Raw genomic sequence first — 21,320 nt, 5'->3', positions numbered from 1 at the left:
GTGCAAATCCTGAGAGGTATGGTGAATTCAGTGGCAATATAAAGCACAGGATACAAAATAATCAAGAAACTCTACTCAAAGAATTGGATGAGCTTTGGGAAGTGAAGTAGTGGGAAGTTCAGTAACTCAGCATGCAAGGTTTCAGGAGCTAATGCTATAAACAAGAAGATATTGTGTTTTTGTCCTTGCCATTTGCATGTAGCAATGGAAAAGAGTAATCTGGATGGTGAAGCTGAGCCACCATTTCAGTGCACCAGGGAATGTCATCATATATGGTTGGGGGAGAGGTTTTCCAGTAGAAAGAAAAGAAATAATGGGACTGAACAAGACATTGGTGAACCTTCCTCTGAAGTGTTGGGTACAGTCCTAACCAGTCAAGTCAGAAGAATTAGGATAGATGAAACTAGGAAAGATGATACGACATGGTTAGTTTGCTGTTTCTGAGAGAAAAACAGAGTAGTACTTGGATGAGACTGGGAAGATATATGATTCCCATCTGTAAGCAAACTGAGGAGAAATACCAAAAATAAAAGCGCTTTCAGTGATGCTGGATATTTTTTCCCATGTGTAAGTTGGTTTAAACTGTCTCCAAATGCCTTTTTACTGAAGCTTAGAATAAGATTCAGAACTATTAGTTCAGTGAGATTTCTGAAACAATATTCTTGAAGAAATATAACTCTTGAAATGGTTTGATCAGCTTATATAAGCAGTTCTGTGATGTGGGCTTTGGCAATAGCAGGGGAATAAATTCAATAACTCAAGGGATCTATTTTCCTAATGTAGTCTAGGATCCATGCAGATTTGTGATGTTTTTGCATTTAATGCTCATTATTCAGAAGCGTTGATTTCATCAGATTGCCTTCTTTAACCTTCCTGCTCTTATTCAGCAAGTATTTACTAATAGCGAGCCCTTGCATGATGTGTATGATCCTGCTGAATTTGTTGTTGTCATCCAAATTGTAGGACAGAACTTGCTTAATTTAACAGAATGATTTTACAAATGATTTTTGATTTCTTTTTTACATTATTGATCATTATACGGGATTTATATTTTGTGCATATTATCAAAATATTTTTATTTGTTAGGCTATGACTTTGACTAGATATAAATCTCCAATAAGGTAAAGCATTATTTGGTCTTTTTTCTAACTTGTCTATGTGTGATTCATGTACCTTAGCAGCAACTGTATGGTACCATTGAGTATACAGATTGGGTTGTAACACACTAGTTACATGGGTTTCAGGTGGTACTATTTGTGTATTTCATATCTTTATATGGTTTACTGTATCAGGGTCTGAGTGTTGAGCTATAAAGATTATTAAACATCCCAAGGAAAGGACCCAATAGGCTCAACTTACATACTGCAGGATCTTATGCGAGATCAACATTCAGGTTTCTATTATACTTGTTTCACTGGGATGTTGCTTGCTTTGCAACCAACTTATTTGACTGATGCTGGGTTACTCACCTTTTGCTAGAGGAAAACATGAGTAGAATTTTGCTAAATACAATGAGTACATTAATATTTGATGTCTGAGACAGCAAGAAGCAGTTATTACTGGATACTGCTTTTGGTTAAATCATATGAAGTGTTACTTATCAGTGAGATCCACTTTGCTTTTGTCTTTTGGGGCATTTTATTTCTTATTTGTTGGACAATTCTAATTTTAGTGAGGAATATGAAAAACTGGGATAGAAAATTCTTAAACAAAGGTAGCATAATATATAAATCAAATTAATATTTGTATTTACTTTAGGACACACCATTCAGCATCCATCTTTAAAAAAAGATGACAACCAGTCATCTTAACTTGACAACAGGTTAACCATGAGTCAACAATGTGCCCTGTGGCCAAGAAGGCCAATGGAATCCTGGCCTGCATCAGGAGGAGTGTTGCCAGCAGGTCGAGGGAGGGGATCCTGCCCCTCTACTCAGCTCTGGTGAGGCCGCACCTGGAGTATTGGGTGCAGTTCTGGGCTCCCCAGTACAAGAAGGACATTGAGCTTCTAGAGAGGGTCCAGTGGAGAGCCACGAAGATGATTATGGGACCGGAGCATTTGTCACATCAGGAAAGACTAAACGAGCTGGGCCTGTTTAGCCTGGAGAAGAGAAGGCTGAGAGGGAATCTGATCAACATGTAACAATACCTGAGGGGTGAATGTAGGGAGGATGGGGCCAAACTCTTCTCAGTGGTGGCCGGAGACAGAAAAAATGGTAATGGGTATAAATGAAAACACAGGAAGTTCCACCTCCATATGAGGAAGGACTTCTTTACTGTGAGGGTGCCAGAGCACTGGAACAGGCTGCCCAGAGAGGCTGTGGAGTCTCCTTCTCTGGAGATCTTCAAAACCCACTTGGATGCCACCCTGTGCCCCTTGCCCTGGGTATCCCTGCTGGAGCAGGGAGGTTGGACTAGATGATCTCTAGAGGTCCATTCCAATCTCAACCATTCTGTGATTCTGTGAAAAAAAGATGGCTGTGGTCAAAAGAACAACATTTCTTCTATTCAGTGAGATATTGAAAAGACTAGAAATGCTTATTTGCAACAAGTACAAAAAACAGCACTGAAAAATACTAGCAAGGTGGAGAGGCTCAAAGTATCAGACAACATATAATGAATTTGAGAGACAAGAAAATTAAAGTGCTAAAAGAATATGCTCTTCATATATGCAAAAAAAAAAGTATGTAGAATTTAATGAGTCAAGATACTATCGGAGCACAGTGGGTTACAAAAACAGGTGTTTGTATGGGTAATAAAAGTATTTCAAATTGCATAAAGTAGGATATGCAAGGCTTCTGATCTCCATACATCAGAGTATAAGCCAACTGTGTTAGCGAAAAGAAAGAAGAAAATCTTTTCATTTATAGCAGTCAGTTATGTAATTATGCATTAGGAGTTTTTCTAAAGCAGTCTGAAATCTTTTGATTTTAATAAAACATAGTGAAGTTAATTGGACTGCATTTCAGGTTTTATGGATTTTTTTATTTCTATAGGAAATTAAACCCATACTTGGAGGTACTGCTACTGGACAAAATAATAATTCTTATTTTAAAAGGAGTGACCTTTCTTTTCTCTTTCCATGTCTTTATCCAGCATGGGCTCTGCTGAAGAGCCTAGTTGCCTGTTATTTCTCTCCTTAGTGCCCTGGAATCAAAGGTAAGGTTCATCCTTGCCTTTGCAGGCCTCTAGCATCCCATTTCTATGGAATGTGAAGCAGAGTCTACCTGGCACATACGCACCTGCAGAACCCTTCTCATTCCCTGGAGAAGCTAGTTCAGTGCAGTGTCAGGTAGGGGTAAGGCTAAAAAGGCAACTTAAGATGAAAGAATAAAAAAGATTTAACACAATCATTTATATTTTTAACGTCTTTCCAAAGACTGGAGGTTCTCATGTCGCTTATGAAAAGTCAAAGGAGGAAATTAGTGTCCATTTGAGGGAACTTGCTGTGGTATTGAAATTATTTCATATAGGTTTTTTAAAAAAAAGAATCTGAGGGAATTATGTAAATGTGGAATGAGCATGTTGCTTTTCTGCTTAAACCAAACAAAAATACATACATATATATATATATAAAAAATAAAATCAAACAAGCAAAGAAAATTTTCCTCTAGGAAGGAAGAAGAGATGCACTGCAGTGGAGTGCAATCATTACTGGCAAATGATTCCACTCACATATGGAGACCTAGGTTCAAGTGGCAGGTCTGATGGATGCTTTGGAATCAGGCACAGCTCTTTTAAATCCAACTCAACTATGAAAGTTTTGACTAAATTTAATTTCACTGATGAGTTCTTAACATTAGTGGTAAAATCTCTCACAGACAATCCATGAGAAATTACCAAATGTTCATATTTATTTAAAGGGCCCATGGTGCTAAAGGGCTCATGAGAATTTTTAAACCTTTTTTGACATTAAATCTGAAATGAAAAAGAGTGTGAAAAAAGCAAAATAAATATTCAATAGATATTGAGCAAAATAAATATTCAAATATTCAAAATTTCTCAATAATATTCAAATATCTCCAATAAATAAAAATGTTTCCAAGTCTAACATTTTTAATGTCTATGGTACCTAGAAAAAATTCTTCAAAATTAACCTTAAACAAATTGGTATTTTATTACACAGAATGAACAAGACCACGTAAGTTTTGCTCTATCCTTGTATCTTGATTTTAGCACATACCTTGTAACTAGTGTGTGAGACATCACAATGACAACCAAGCTGCCAAATCCTCATTATTGTCAATGGCATACAATAAGTAAAAACCACAAACTTGATTAATATTCTAGAACTAAAAAGCAACCATGACTGGGATTGTCAGTCATGGGACAGATTATCAGTTGCTGAAGAAAAAAGAACAAGTTAAAGCTTTTGAGGAAATACTTTACATTAGTAATATGGTAGAATGTAAAGAAATGGGGAGAAATTGAATGAATGATACATAATATGATTCAGAATTATACTGAAAAAGATTAGGCAAAGATTCTTTTCAGAATGATAGTGATAATATTCTGGACATTCACAGGATCAAATTTGGACATGGACAAATACTGTGATAGTATTTTAGATAGGTAAATATTTCTGGAAACAGAAATAAAATTGAAAAAGCTTTTTCAATAAAACTGAAAAACCAAATATTGCTAATAAACAGAAGTCTCTGTTGTGCCATGTGCACATTGATTTGGAAGCATTTTTGAGACCCAGTAGCAGTGGTTTCACATTAATTTTATTATTTCTATTTTCCCTAAAATTCTCTTAGGCAAGCACAATCCCTGGTAGAGAAAAGAACTGGGTTGTGTGGGAGCAAGCACCTATTCAAATAACAACACTAATGAAAGTGAGCAGTGCAAATTGCTGGCAAAGCAAACTGCCTTTAGCAGTTTTTCAAGGTTATTTCAGTATGAAAGTCCTTCACCACTCTCTTCCATTATGTCCTGTATACCTCATGTTAATGTATGTTTTGATTAGCAGGGATTGTTCTTTGTGAGTACTGCTCAATCTTACCAGAATGCAAATACACTGGGCTACAGGCATGGAGCTCGTGTGTCAAGGAGTTCATTCCAGTCTTTACCGTCTTGTTCATCTGGTTGTGCCCTTGTGTGCATTGCCCACATGATAATCCTACTTGCCTTCTTACATGAGGGCTCTTTGGCTTTAGTTTGGAGAAGTTCCTGAAAAGCCAGAGAACTGCACAGTTCATTGGATTTTTCTACCACCTCAGTAGGATATACAGAATATTGAGAGATCTAAAATCCCTTCCCTCCAAGGAAATCCATGCTTAGCTTAGCTGCAGCTGATTAGCAGCACAATTTTAGAAGCAATACACTGTTTATGCTACAACACAATTGTCTTTTAGAGTCCCAGAACTCATTTACACCCCAAATACATGGCTAAATATCTCGTTATCATAACAGAAACCAATGATGAGCACACAAATTTAAATCCTGCTTTTAAAGGAAAGAGAAAAATCCTTGCTTCATAGATGCAAAATAGCTACTGAGAGGTTAATCCCTATTTCTGTATACTCAATACTTGTTAAATAGTCTTGTGCAAAATTACTTTCTTCTCATTTAGGAAATGCATGTTGTACACATCATTCCACCTAATCTTATGCCACTCTGCAAATCAAAAACTAATTTCAATTCTAGAGGGTTGAATAGCCTTAAACTATATAAGTTTAAAGATATGTCTACAGTTCAGGGGACTTTGGGATCCATCTTTCTCAACTGGGATCCATTTTTCTAAAAAGGGAGAAGACAGCCCTGGGACATAAACTAGCAGGACTCATCGAGAGGACTTTAAACCAGATTCAAGCGGGTAGGAGGGTATCACTGGGGAAGCAGATTATGGGGTAGGCAATGGCCTGTCATGGCACTCCATAGCCTGTGTAGGGTGCCCTAAGCCTGAAGGGGCTAAATGGGAAAATAAGAGAACTCCTGAAGGCCCACATGGTCAAGTTTCCAAGTAGAAAGAGAGGCACATTGGGTGCCCAACTCAAATACCTCTATGTAAACACATGCAGCATGGGGAACAAACAAGGGAAATGGGAGATGGATGTGTGATTGCAGGGCCATGATCTCATTGCAATTACTGAGACACGGTGGAAGAGCTCTCATGACTGGAACGTGACCATGGATGGCTTTAGGCTTTTTAGGAAGGACAAGCCAGGAAAACGAGGTGGAGGAGTTTCTCTTTACATGAGAGAGAAACTGGAATGTAGGGAGCTCAGCACAGGGGAGGATGAAGCGCAGGTTGAGAGCCTGTGGGTGAGGATTGAAGGGCAGGCCAACAGGGGCGACACTGTCGTCGGAGTTTACTACAGGCCTCCTGAACAGGGAGAGGAAGTGGATGAGGCCTTCTACAGGCAGCTGCAAGAAGCCTCATGATCCTGGTCCTTATGGGGGACCTCAGCCACTCTGATGTCTGCTGGGGTAATCACACAGCTAGGAGCAGACAGTCCAGGAGGTTCCTACAGAACATTGCAGATAACTTCTTGATGCAGTGGTTGATGAGCCCACAAGGGGAGAAGCACTGCTAGACCTGATACTAACAGAGATGGTCTAGTGGGAAATGTGAAGTTCAGGGGTCGTCTTGGCTGCAGTGACCACGAAATGTTGAAATTCATGATCGTGTGAGGAGGAAGCTGGGCAAGAAGGATTGCAACCCTGGACTTCAAGAGAGCTAACTTTGACCTCTTCAGGAAGCTCCTTGGAGGAATGCCATGGGCAAGGAGGGATCCAGGAAGGGGGAGGGGGAGTCTAGGAGAGTTGACTAATATTCGAACAGCACTTTCTCCAAGGTCAGGATTGGTTCATTCCTATAAAAAAGAAATCGAGGAAGCGGGGGCAGGAGACCTGTGTGGATGGGCAAGGAGCTGTTGGGTAAACTTAATGAGAAAAAGAGCATGTACATAGTGTGGAAGAAGGGCCAGGCCGCATGGAAAGAATATAGGAACATTGTCAGAGAATGCAATGACGAAGGCCAAGGCCCATTTGGAATTAGAGTTGGTGAGAGATGCCAGGAACAAAAGGAAGGGCTTCCGTAAATACATCAGCAGCAAGAGGAAGACTAGGGAAAATGTTAGTCCCCTGCTGAATTGGGAGGGTGCCTTGGCAGAGTTACTAAATGCCTTCTTTGCTTCTGTCTTTACTGCCAAGGATAGTCCCCATGAACTATAGAGCCCGGAGACAAGAGAGAGAACCAGGAGACAGAAGGACTTTCCACTGGTCAAGGAGGATAGGGTTAGGGATTATTTAGGCAAACTGGATGCCCATAAATCTATCGGCCCATATGAGAGTCCAGTCTGTGTCTGTTACTTTATCATCTGCTAATCAAGCATCTGAAGAGCAGAATTGGAAAGAAAGGCTATAAGCAGTTCTGTGATTCTGTGATTCATAACGAGTGCATGTACATTATAAATTCATTTAATTGCTCTACAGAGATACTGATCCTAATTAAGGCTTCATTGGCTTTTTATTGAAAACAGTTAAAATTGCCTAATTAAGCATGAAAAAAAAGAAGAAAAAATTAAATGAAGAGTGTTTACATAAGGAAAACACGTTTCTGCCAAACTCTAGCTCACCTGTAAGCCTGGAGGGGATTTTCTCTTTCCACGTCTCAGCACCTTAATCTCCTCCGAGTGAGTCACAGATGGGTGCCTGAGAGACAAAAGTCACACTCAGGTGGTACTTGTCAGTTTGTGGTTAAGGCAGCTTCCCCATTACCTCGATCTCAGATCTTTTTTTTTTTTTTTTAACAGTAAAAATCCATGTGCGTTAGCGTGGGACTATCTGCTCTGAAAATGATGTTTTTTGAAAAGGCTTCTGAGCCAAGCAGTCAGATTTGAGAGCAAAGAAAACAGCAGATGGGACAGAAGTCTAGAGGCAAATAGAGTGGGACTCTCCTAGTCCCCTGGGTCCTGTCATCTCTATTGTACTGTTTTACCTCACTTTTTCTTAGTGCCATGTCTAGTTCTCTTCTTCAACACTTACCTACTCATTCTGCCAGGGGTGTTCTTTATATCTTGTTAACAGTGCAGATTTTAATGTTGTACTTTAGCCACCTTGCAAGCAACCTCAGTAAAGCACATACTTCTCTTGAAATTTCATGCCTTAAACCATGAATGCAGTAGTAAAGCAGTAGATGTACATGATATGGAATGAGATTAAAGTGGCATTTGTGTAGTTTTAGAGCTGTATATAGCTGGAAATTTAGGGAACATATGACAAGTGTGAGAGTTTGGCTTCTAAAATTCAGAAATCAATGTGGATGCATATTCATTTTTTGATATATTAGAAATGTTTTGGAATTTGCATTTCTTAAATGGATGAATGGATGAACTTTTTCTAGATGGATGAGTTGGATGAATTTTCTAGATTCCTGTAGAAGAACTGTTTTTCTGTTTTCTAATTCTTTATTTTATTTTCCTAATAGTACAAACAAGTGGAACAGTACATGTCATTCCACAAATTACCTGCTGAAATGCGCCAGAAGATCCATGATTACTATGAACACCGCTATCAAGGCAAGATTTTTGATGAAGAAAATATTCTCAATGAGCTCAATGATCCCCTTAGGGAGGTAAGGTTAAAGTGTCCACGCAGTCCTTCATTACTTGGAAAGCTTTTGTGCTTTTGCTGTTTCTGTGTTAAAATACTATTTCTATTTCTACTCTGTAATGTAATTTGACCATTTACCTGATCAATAAGAAGACCAGGAAAATGAGCTTTATGTTAAATTGGATTGATACAAAGAAGTATGCATGTTTACATTGTCTTCTCCACCAGTCTGTCACTCATTGCCACAAAAGATGTAAAAGAGAGTAAAATCCCATTCTTAGTTGTTGAGGCAAATCTAATTCACATGTTGCTGATATTTCTCTTTACCTTCTTCCTCTTCTGTCATTCTTTAAAATAGAGAGAGGCTGGACTACAACAGCCTCGGATGAAAGCTTTGTTCTACACTCCATTCTTTGTAACCAGAATATCTGTGCAGCTGGGAGCAAGGAAAGTCACCAGTGAAGTGAGAGCTGCTTTATTTTGTTCAGGGAAGTAGCATCCTTGGCTGAAGAAATCTTTGTTTGAGATCAAGAAGCTGAAAATATAACAGGATTTTCAATCCATGAAAAATACCTCTTTCATTACAAAGTCAAGCTGTATTCTGGTTTTGTCTTTAATTATTATTTTCCGTTGTGCTGAAGCATTTGGAATTTTCTTCCATTAGGTATTTGTGTGGGAGTAAGGCAATGTTCATCTAGCTGAAACAGTTACAACCTTAATGGGAATATATTCTCTTGGATGGTACCCATGACTCACCTGCTCAAGGATGTTGCTTTGTGCTCTCAGTTGGCTGATATCTGCCACTAAAGCAAGAAGAAAGGAATAGAGAAAAAAATAGAAGTTGAAAAAAGAGGAGAAAGCTTAAACAGGGAAAATAAAATAAAGAAGAAAATGGTTAAAAACAGGAAGAGTATGATGAATCCTGTGTAATTTTTGATGATACCCACTAGTGCCTCTTAATATCCCTCCAGTGGAAGGGATGGTACTGAATCCATGCATATATAACTCCCAAGAGAGTGCAGGATGACATCTGTACTTTTAACTCCCTACAGAGAACAGGATGATATCTGTACTTGTGAAAAGCCTTTTGGGAGTTTATTCTTTTTAGCAAGGCTTGCAGAAGAATAAGAACTTAGGTCTGTAAGGGATTTTCTGCACTGTTGAATCCAGCTCTTTGTTGTGGAAAGGACACATATTGTATAATCCAATTCCAAAATCAATCAAATTCAGTATTTAAAATAGTTGGCATATTCAACCTAAATCTATAGGCATACCTGTTCAGAAGCTCTGAGGCCAGCTGGCACAGTTTGACCATATCCATGTTGGTAAAGTCTCATAGTTGCCTTCCTCCCTTTAAACTGCCAACTGGTAATGATGAACTGTGCCCAAAATTGCTGGGTCAGTACTAGATGGTCCAAGTCAAAATAAGGCCAAACCATGATTGTTTTCTCAATTTAATATTGAGAATACATGACTGAATTTCAGTGCCTGGGCCCATTTAATTCCCTAACATAGAAGTAGCTTCAGAGCCCTGTATATTTGCAACTGTTTCAGAGGGCAGATGGAGGACTGGATTTTGCACTGTCAATGTACCCTCAATCCTGAGCTCACCTTGGTTCTTTTGAAATGTTGTATAAGGAAACAGAGGAGAATGTATCATAAAAATCTATTATGGAGGACAGAAAAAGAAAGCCCAGAAACTATCCAGAGAGTGCAGTGGCAGTCTAAACATGAATCTTGACCTCTGTTAAAGAAGTGGATGTATGCACAGGCTCAGCAGTTGACATAGGAAGAATTCATATCTACTTATCCTTTGAAGGATTAAGTATTTCTCTGTAAATGAAGTTGAATACCCTTCCAGTGCAAAATATTTTACTGGCAAAAAAATTACAATTGCAGCACTTATTCTTTCCTCTGTCCATCCTTCTTCCTTCCTTCCTTCTTCATTCTCTCTTTTTTGTTATTTTCTTGCTTTCCCCTTGTTCCTTCTTTCTTTCCTTCTCTCTCCCTCTTTCTCCATCTCTCTCTATTTTTTCATAGTGAGAATGCAAGGGAAATTTGGTCAAGCATAAAAAACAAAAATCACTTCTGGGGAGAGATCAAGCATGGAAAATTTCAAAAATTAATGAGCCATTAAAAACACAGAATAAGAAGGGAATATCACTGAAGGGATGGCTTTTGATTTCACTACAATCATGCTGTGTGTGGCATGATTTCTTTATTGCATAGGAAGAATTTATCCACTCTGCAGAGTGTTTTCATCAGAAAATGCAGTCAGGTTGAACACTGTCCTGATGACAACATAGTGGTTGTTCCAGAAAAATATCAAGAACCAAATGAGAAAACTGGACAGTAGCAAAGACAGAAGCGGTTTCCCAGGGATTCTGCCTGAATTTTGGCAGCACCTCATGCGCAGTGCCCTGAAAATTCCACTTAGATGTTTGCTTTGTTTAGCAGTTTCAAATACTATTTTAGCTATCACTTCATTATCCACACTTTTGTAGTGCAGGTAGTGGCTTTTTGGTGTGACTAATCAATAATAAATGAGACCCATTTAAAGACAGAGCACAATTCTTCTTGATCTTGGACAGGATATCTTATGTTTTTATAAGGTTGCATCAGGTTGTAACATCCAGGGCATAGCACAGATATCATAATTACATCATTCTGGAATAAATATTTGTTGTATTTTTTAAGTTCTTAATGAATTTTATATTTTGTTATACCTTCAGTTTAATGTGTGAGAAGCAAACATTCAGCATCTGGACGGAGCATAATTAGCAAGATGGATGTAGTTTCTGATGAAGACATTCAACTGAAACCACAATCTCCTCACTTACAAGAAGCAGAACAAAAGAAACCACACAAACTACCTAATAATTGCAGCATGAATATTACTGAAAGCTCTAAAAGTGTTTTCTTTTCTCCTTTTTCTCAGCCATTCAAGTTTGCTTTATGGGCTGAGAATTTTTGTCCATGTTTTAAAAATTATGCTTACTCATTTCTGGTAGAAAAGTAAGTTGAAAAAAACTATGCATTATATAAATTAGATATCCCAACTTAAAAAAAAAAAAAAAAAAAAAAAAGGAGCAGATATCTGGTGTAAAATAACACTACTTTTTCACTGTATAAACTTGCAACACAGCTAAGACTTTTTTTGGTAAAACAATTGATGGTCAGTTGATCGAGCTTCTGAAAATTTCATATGAAATATTCATAGTATATTTGATTAAGGAACTAGTGATAGGCTAAAGAAAAAGCATGTACATATGTGTGATTGAAAACTTTATTTTGTTTATTTGGTAACAGAAATATATTCATGCTAATTACGGATAATAAGCTAGTTCTTTATACCAAAATGGAAAAACGACCCTAGGCATTTCTAAATTTTAAAGTAGAAAAATAAATTTTCGAAGTTCTTCAGGTGTTTCATATCTGAGTAAATCATGCATTTCCCAAGTAATAGCTGGCCTATATCAGTCAAAGATAAGTTTGAATTAACAAAGAAATTTCCCTTTTATGGCAGTGAACAAAGGTAGACATTTAATAGAAAAGAGAATTTTAAAACCTTATTTATTCCCTGGTCAAGTTAGTTGCACAAATTCAGTATATTAGTGACATGGCAATATAATTGTTGGATATTCTCAGCTCTACACACTCAAACTGTGTGACCCTTACACTGCCACATGTGCTGTGCTCTACTACCTGCTTGTAAGAATTAAAGTATCTTTTCATTAAATTTAGAAATTTTGCTCTTACTGAAAATCATAAGCCCTTTTTTTTCAGGTAGATTTCTATGATAATAAACGTCAAGCATTCCTGAGAGTCAGTCAGGAGACTCCTGGCAGTTACTTTTTCTGTACAGATGGATAATTTAAAATTACTTTAGCCAGACCATGCAAGGTTGTATTCTTCTGACCTAGCTTTAGCTATACAAAAGGTCAGCACCAATCCTGAGTTAATCATCCAAGCTCACTCTGCACCTCTGACATGCCTACTTGCTGTAGAGAAAATCTAGATGACTAGTTTAGAGAAAAGGCTGCATCTTAACACAGCTGTTGGTAAAGCGTAATATTTCCCTTGATTACTCCCCTACACTCCCAACTATTTTCAGCACAGATTTTATGAGCCTGATGTGGTTTCTCTATTTAGCATTCCTTATGAGGTGTCTCTTTGAATTAATTACTTAATCTCCTCCAGAATCTATGTAATCTCCATGCATCTACAGCATGCTTTGGCAAGGACTTCGAGTTTACTCCCTGCTGCATGGGGAACCACCTCCTTTTCTTGGACATGAACATGGCTCCCACTGTCTTTTGGGGGTTTGATTTTTGTACCAAAAGAAGTGATGGTATAAGCAGTTCCTACCACCCCTTGCCTGCAGGTCAAGATGTCGTAGCTTTCTGTATCCCTCCTTTTGCTGTGTTTTTTGAGGTAAAAGAATCCTATTCCATGTAAACTTTCCTTGCACAGAAGCCAGTTTTTCCCTATGACCACCCTGCTGCCTTTTTTCTATCTTTTTCCCAGCTCTACTGTAGCCTCTTTGAGATGAGACCACCAGATCTGCACCTACTATAAGTCCTAAGTGGTAAAAGATAGATGACTATATGTGCCTATGTGCATTAATATTCCTCTCCATCAGTAATCTCCAATCAGCCTATAAGAAGCCCACTTTAGTTTCTTTTAATGAGCTTCATTTGTACACGGTGCTCTTTCTAAAGTCAAGCAGTGAAGTTCTTAGCTTTTATTGTTCCCATAAGAGCAGTGAATTTAAGTGCATTATGGTGCCTGTTAAAGACTCATGAATCAGGTATAAAATTCTGAAAAAGATCCAGCACACTGCTTAGTATTACATCAAGAGTTGCATTTTGGGACAGTTCTTGCAAGTAAGGGGCTCACATAACAAAATAGTGCAAGGCTTCCATTATTGGATTTATATGGATTTATAATTTGCCAAAAGTAATTGCATCTAAGTAAAAATAGCACTAAAAACAGATCAGACTGGTACCTGTAGGCAAGTATATTTTTAGGTATTTGGTACTCTTAAAATGATCAATTCAGTAACTTCACTCTTCTTCTCAATTAATTTTCTAATTTTGCCCATTAAAATTTACTTAATTTTATAATATCTTTCCTTCTGTTTCATATTTATCTTTAGAGATGACAAATTTCATAATTTAATGGGAATCTTATACTATAATCTTGTGAGCAAAGGATGAGACATGTACAGAGCTGATAGTATGAGGCCAAAATATGGTGTGATTACAGAACAGTAAACATCAGTCTTTTTTAATAATGCAGTCATTATGATTTTTGGATACAGGCCATCAAACATAAATATAACAGAAAATGAAGTGAGTTTATTAAAAAACTGTATCAGAGTCAATATTAAATTATTATTTCCATAATAATTTATGATCATAAATTTAAGGTCAAAGAAGACTGAGAGGTATTTGTTCCATTGTAATCCACTGTAATTTCATACATTTTCATTTTCACTGAAGCTTGGCATGAAGCTTGAAGCGAACTGTATAAAATGCATCAGAATTGTAGATGTAGCGTAGAGGAACATAGAGGTGTAGCTCATTTATGTAGCTGTACGGAGAGAGTGAGAATATTAATGTTTTTTCACATAGACTCGGATAGAACATAGCTTTAGTTGAATGACTGAAATCATTGATGAACTATGCAATACATGAATCTTGCAAAATAAAAGATGATATGCTACAGCATTTTTTTAAATGCTAAAAAAAAAGTATTGCTAATTTTTTTGTGCAAAGTCTGTCGAAATAATTGTCAGTTTTTATAAGGCATAAACAAAGCCCTAAAAATCTTCTAGAAAAGATTATGATTAAGTTTTATATATATTTTAAAAAAGCCATTTTCATTTTGGAAATTGGCAGATGATCAGTATAGGTTTTAAGATGATCAATATCAGTGTTTTAGGATTCTGTGGTCCACAAGGTGTGACATGGTACCAAACCGTTCATTTTGGACGAGACAGTTCTTTTGCGAGCTCTTCAAGTATATTAATCAAAATCAGATCTGATACTTTTAAAGCAGTAGTTGATTTGTTTTTTAAAAGGGCAGATTTCCTGAGAAAAGTGGCAGAAGATTTAGAATCATAGAATCATAGAATGCTTAGGGTTGGAAGGGACCTCTAGAGGTCATCTAGTCCAACCTCCCTGCACACACAGGGTCACCTAGAGCACGTGGCACAGGACTGCGTCCAAGCGGGTTTTGAAGATCTCCAGAGAAGGAGACTCCACAACCTCTCTGGGCAGCCTGTTCCAGTGTTCTATCACCCTCACTGTTAAGAAATTTTTCCTTAAGTTCCTATGGAATTTTTGGTGTTTCAGTTTCCGGCCATTTCCTCTAGTCCTATCAGTGGCCACCACTGAAAAGAGACCATCACCGTCCTCTGCACTCCCTCCCTTGAGGTACTTATAGACACTGATTAGATCCCCTCTCAGCCTTCTCTTCTCCAGGCTGAACAGGCCCAGCTCCCTCAGCCTCTCCTCATAGGGCAGATGTTCCAGGCCCCTGATCATCCTTGTAGCCCTGCGCTGGACTCTCTCCAGCAGCTCCACATCCCTCTTGTACTGTGGAGCCCAGAACTGGACACAATACTCCAGATGTGGCCTCGCCAGGGCTGAGTAGAGGGGCAGGATCACCTCCCTCGACCTGCTGGAGACGCTCTTCTTAATGCAGCCCAGGATCCCATTGGCCTTCTTGGCCACGAGGGCCGACTGCTGCCTCATGGTCAGCTTATCATCCACCATGACACCCAGGTCTTTCTCCGCAGAGCTGCTCTCCAGAAGGTCAGTCCCCAGCCTGTACTGGTGAAACCAGTTTATTTTATTTAGAACCAAAATACTAGTTAAGCATTCTACTCTACTAGGTGAGTGCTGTAAGACATCAAAGACAGAGAAGATAAGTCCAGTTTGCTGCAACAAGTTAGGGCAACAATTGCTGTTTCGTTCAGAGACAACATTCTGAAGGACAACAGCTATTGCCACAGGCATACTGTCCTGCATGGGAGAATTTCCCACCATTGCTTCATGCAGTCCATGTTTCCTTGTCTAAGGAAGTGAAAGAGTAGCAGCTACCCAGAAAATGTTAGAGGAGGGATTAGGAAGAGGCAGGCATCTATTCTTTCTTCTTCTTCTTCTTCTTTTTTTTTTTTTTTCTTTTCATGTAGCTTCTGCTAAAAGCCAACAAAGTCAGTAGGTATTAGACAGTGCTGACCACAGCATGTTCACTCCTATTAGAGCTGAATGTACTATGCAATTATAAATGGAGTTGCTGTTTTCCAGGAGGTTAAAAAAATAACAAAGGACATTAGAGGTATTCTGGTTTAGTTTTCTCTACATAAACACATTCTGTTTTAACACAGTGCTTGCTTTTTCTTTGGGTAGTGTTCTGTCTAGTAGGATGTGGAAATTTTATGTTGTTCAGCTTATGCTATAACGATCTTCTGCCCCAGTTCTTGAAAGGACTTTGAGTCCTTTTTTGAAAATGGAATAGAATTTAACAAATCTTTCTCTGAATCCTTTAGGAACATAATTGTAAACTCTTTTTATCAGTGTCTGAAATTACATGGTCTGTTTTAATTCAAGATTAGGAGCTGCAGGATCTGGCTACAAGATAGCAATCTAACACTGTGCCTCAGTATTACCCACTAAAGTATTACTGGTTCATTTTCCCATAGTCTGCTTCTGAAGCAAAAATTCTTCATCCCTGTGTAAGGGGAATGTGGCCAGAGGAAGGGGGAGCATCTTGCAAGTGGCGCAAAAGGGAAGCTGCCGTACAGGGAGGGCAAGGATGCATGACAAGGATGTGCCCTTGTCCATTTACTCCTTCTCCATCTCCTTGGAGATTGTGAGAGGGAACATATTTTCCTTTTTTTTACTGTGAAATTTAAATCGTGGACCTATGTGCAAGTTAAATTATTTCTGCATCTTGTTTGTTTAGAGTTGGTAAAAGCACTTTGGGGATCATTTAATACTGGAGTTTCTGTGTTAAGTGGGCACCCTTAAAAGATGCCAATGTCCATGAAACTCACCATAAAGAAAGATTTGTTGGGATTTACCAGCAAGAGAAGATAAATGGGCCATAAACTCTCTGATATAGAAGAAAATGCATGTGGCTATTTTTCTGGACTTGCCGTGTTAAGTTATCCAGCTATCACATTAGGGACGGTAGTAACCACATGCAGAAAGGTACACAGCATTTCCCATGCATAACTTGGAGTTCCCTTTAAAAGCAAGGACTTTATATAAGGGCAAGGCAAAGAGAACAGAAACCAATGGAGCATAAAATCTATTCTGAATGAACGCTGATAGATCTATTTTTCAGTAGATACACTGGTAATTTAAGGAGGTAAATCTTGTTAAAGCTGTGGGGGATATTGAAGTGTTGTACAACATGGCAATGCTAGATCCTTATTTTGCTCTTTTTCTAGTTTTACTTGAACAAAGAAGTGGTGCATTTTTTAGAATGAGCACAAATCTCAGTGTCTACACTGTAGATTTAGACTGTTGTTCTTTAGCAGTAAGCAAATACAAATAAATTTTTTTCCCCAAAAATTATCTCACTTCCAGATAAGCAAAAGGTGGAAGGCTGATTATTTTCTTAAGTCTTGCTAGCTGAAAAAGCAAGGATTCTCCTCCTCACTGCCAAAACATAATGTTTTTAAAGCATAATATCCATATAATGCCCTCTTTTGCTGAAGAGTTTTTAAGTAAGAGATTAAATAGGCATGGGGATGGAAAAAGCATTTTTCATTTATTCACAGTGTATTCCTCTAATATTGCATGTTGGCTTTTCAATGGGATTATCTGTGTTTCCATTAGTAGTGCTTAAAATAACTTATTAATGAAAAGATAATGACGTATACTGTAGATCTTGCTGCACAAGGTGCTGAAGCCTTACACTGACTGAAGACTTTACACTTGTTTAAAGATAAGTGCCAAGCACTGAAGGAACTCAATATTTGGTATTTCCAGTGAGTAATAAGACACGTTCTCACTTCGGGGCTACCCTGATACTGTTAGAGACTACAGAATTAAAACCTGGTGTAAAACGTGGAATCTGGCACGATGAGTACAGGTACAAAATTCCCATTAATTCCTTTTGCTGAGCCCAAGGTAACGTATTTATCTGGTGTGTCCATGCCTTTCATGGTACTTTTCCAGGCATAGGCAGTTGTAACAGTGCATCCCCAGCTTACCTTGACAGCACTAGAGCTCCCCCAGGCAGGAGTTTTCCTAAGAGGTTTCCCAGCTTCTTCTGTTAGAGTCGGCTAGTTAATCTTCTGGTGAAAAAATTGACTTTCTTTTTTTCTCTTTTGCCAAAAGTGGAAACTGTGGCACTGCGGTGGTTGTGTGTAATAATAAAGGGACCAGATCACATGCAGTTAAAGGCTTTAGGAACTGATCACTGCGTGTCTGTGTGTTCTGATTACTGCAGCACATTTGAAGCAATGGATGCTGCCTTGCCAAAAGGCTCAATTATTTTGTAGATAACTGGCTGATGCTTCGTAGCAAATATCTTTTTGATTATGTGTATCATAAAGAAAAGACTCTTTTTTTTTTTGTAATTAAAATCCTTTAGCCTAGATTGTTTCTGCCAGCTATTACTTAACTATGCAACTGAATACCACTTCGCTATTTTTTCCTTGCTGCAGTGATATGAATTTGTGTGTTTTTTCACACAAAGTCTGTCTAATAAAACTCTAGTGTATGATTCTATTAATTATTGCTTCGCGTTGCATAAATACTTGCATATTTGTGTAAACACAAGATTTCATAGTAAGACACATCCTACCAGGAGCAGAAAGTCCTCCAGTCAATAGGGTTTGAAAATAAAATAGCTTGTGTTTATTAGCATCAGACAGAAAATAAGACTTTACCAGGAGAAAGTGAAATACTAGGAATATTTTGTGTAAATGCCTTGAAATATGCCAGACCTTGAAAGGAAACCAAAGACAATGACTTTTGTAGAGGTATTGAGCAGAACTGGAGACATATGTAGTTTGCTTTGTCATTCTCCAGCAGCAGATACATTCTGTATAATATTGATACTTATAGCACTGTGACAAACTTAGAATGTGAGAAAGAGGTTAATACCCTTCCTGAGCCATTATTTAAAGTTCATAGCTGGCCTATTTTTAGGCCACCATGTGAGAAGATGTTGGCTGAAAATAGATACAGATCATGTGTCCTTGCAGAATATAGAACATCAGGACATTTCATTTCCAAAGAACATAATTGCAGCTAGGAGCAGAATCTTCTTTCCTCTCACCTTTTTGCTTGCAGATTATAACTTCAGTTATACAAGCACACACTTTTACACAAGTTATATTAACCTCTGAAATATTCAACTGATAGTAATTTCAAATATAATTCTAAAGGGACACATTATGTTAAAAATACAGTTTGGGCCAAAAGCTTCGCCCTGACCAAATGTGTGCATGCACATATATGTACATATATGTATGAAGACCTATGTATATATTTATATGTAAATAGTTGAATAGATAGATAAATGTATGCACACACATGCATGCAATCCATGCACACACACATGTTTTAAGATATTTCTATGGGAAAAAATGGGAATCTGATTCTTATATAATACTATGTCAATAAATCTGCATAATATTCTGTAAATACATACATTACATTATATAAAACTGTGTAGTCATTATGTTTCTCATTGTCACAGTGTATATCTATACACATTTCCTATGCCGTCAGTCTGTGGTTATAACATATGACATTAGATGAAAAGGCCTTTAAGGACTTTCCTATGAAATAGAATCAATATAGATAAAAGCATTCATAAAAGCAGAGATTAGGATATAGTCTTAAAATAATTTGAAAACCTTTTTAAATAAATTATAGGAACAGATTTCTTATGGAAATAATCCTTAGCCTATATTTAATTCATAAAGTGGGTAATGTGCTTATACTTAAACACTATTAGCAGTTAAATAAATGTTAGATTTTGGACCAGCAGATGAACTAAAATTGTTTTAAAAAATAATATTTGACTGATGTAAGAAGTGTGCCAGTGCATATTCACCTACTTCCTGCCGTTGGCAAGTATCATGCGTAGGAGCTAATCGCAGTGTCTGAGAACGCTGCTATCATTAGGCTCCCGAGATTCCAGTGCACGTCTAATCTTGTAAGGAAAGCCCAGGCACAAATATTTAAGGTCTTAGTTGCACGCACATGTGCATGCACAGAGAAGGCACATCATAGTTAGTAAAAAATGGATGATAGAAAGGTACTGGTATCTGCATTTGCATTACTTTACTACTGCAAATGTATGGTCCAGCACAGAGGCTGAAAGTGGGTCATGACTTCCCTACATTTCTGTCACAAGTTGCTACTTAAAACATAACATCAGAGCCCAGGTGTCTGGTCCCACTCCAGGATCCTTTTCAGCAGTCTCATTCAGAAGGCAATTAAAATGGTCTCATAATTAGCATATCCCTGTTCACGTAATAAACCAGTGACGAAGGCTGGATTCAGAATTAAAATGGGATTATGCATTGACTTTATCTTTCATATCATTCTGATATGTATAGATATGTACATATATAGCTGACTGTGTATCTACTAAATTCTAACACAATCATTCAGGGTTCAATCACACATTTCTCTAAGAAATCTAATTTTCTTAGAGCTGCTTATAAATATTATTTTTTTTCTCCATTTAATGTGTTGTTTATACATGAAGTACCAATGTTTAGGGTTTCTTTGTTGTTAGAAAAAAAAACAGGAGTTTGATGTTTGTCCTGTGTCATGACATACAGTAGGACTCCACTGAATACTTACAAATCAAATTAGAAGCAAACAGAAATTACTAAAAAATTCTAAACATAATTTCAGAGTAGATATTTTAAGCTTGCTATCTGTGATTTATCCAGTATAATCAGTAAGATTTAATTTAAGCCACTTAATCATTTTATAGAGCGATGCTTTGAACTGAAGGCTTTTAATTCATAATAGGAAGTAACTGTTAACCTAGTAATTAAGAAGATAACAGTATTTCTGATCCAGAGCTCTTGGAGAGCTTTAAAATAACTCAGTGAACAAATCACCACTGATTTTTAAATAACTGTTTTCCTGGTTGTTGTTGTTATTGTGGCAGCTAAGCTGTCTATGTAAGGCCTGGATAAAGCTCATTCTCTTGAGAGTTACCTCAGTTGCTGACTTAATTATTTTGGCCATTCAGGTTTGCTGTGCACAGAGAATTGGAGAAGGAGGGAGAGAGGACAGAAAATTTTGGGCCTGTTGCACATCATAAATTCTCAGTGGCAGTATTCCTACATGAAACTCTGCTTCTCATTAAACGAAGACAAATCAGAATTGGTCAATACATAAATTTGTAGAACTTTATAATTCTCCTAAGGCATGTTAAACTTTTCCTGCCACTCAGTTCTTTGTTTCAGTACTGTGTTGTAGCTTCCAGTTAGTCCCTCACTGTCTTTGAACACAGACATTTGCTCCCTTCACTAACTTTTCACCCATAGTCTTCTCCCTCCACAGCAAGGCAAACTAGCTTGTGCAGCTATCACATGCTGAAATATTTTCACACAAAAAAGCACCCAAATCAAATATATTACATTTTGCCTAGTATAAGTCACATAAATGTAAGTGTAACTAACTGCTTTTGTCAAATTCTATAATCTCTCTCTCCCTGCCTCTTTTTCTTTGTCATATACAGCTACTCTTCATTGAAATCTGGTG

General features: G+C 37.6%; 1 protein-coding gene across 1 annotated transcript in view; it reads left to right on the top strand.

Annotated features, from left to right (window-relative positions):
• HCN1 (hyperpolarization activated cyclic nucleotide gated potassium channel 1) overlaps nt 1–21,320 on the top strand; it is a 189,339-nt gene that overhangs the window by 140,990 nt on the left and 27,029 nt on the right. Inside the window, exon 5 of the mRNA XM_088540319.1 lies at nt 8,435–8,581. Within this exon, the coding sequence (XP_088396445.1) occupies nt 8,435–8,581 (147 nt within the window). The remainder of the gene's footprint in view (nt 1–8,434; nt 8,582–21,320) is intronic.

This window comes from Tinamus guttatus, unplaced genomic scaffold (assembly GCF_059628265.1).
Source record: "Tinamus guttatus ecotype Peru unplaced genomic scaffold, ASM5962826v1 Tinamus_guttatus_pri_ptg000059l, whole genome shotgun sequence".
NCBI lineage: Eukaryota > Metazoa > Chordata > Aves > Tinamiformes > Tinamidae > Tinamus > Tinamus guttatus.
The sequence above is the reverse complement of the archived record's forward strand: the minus strand, read 5'-3'. Positions and strand labels throughout refer to the sequence as shown.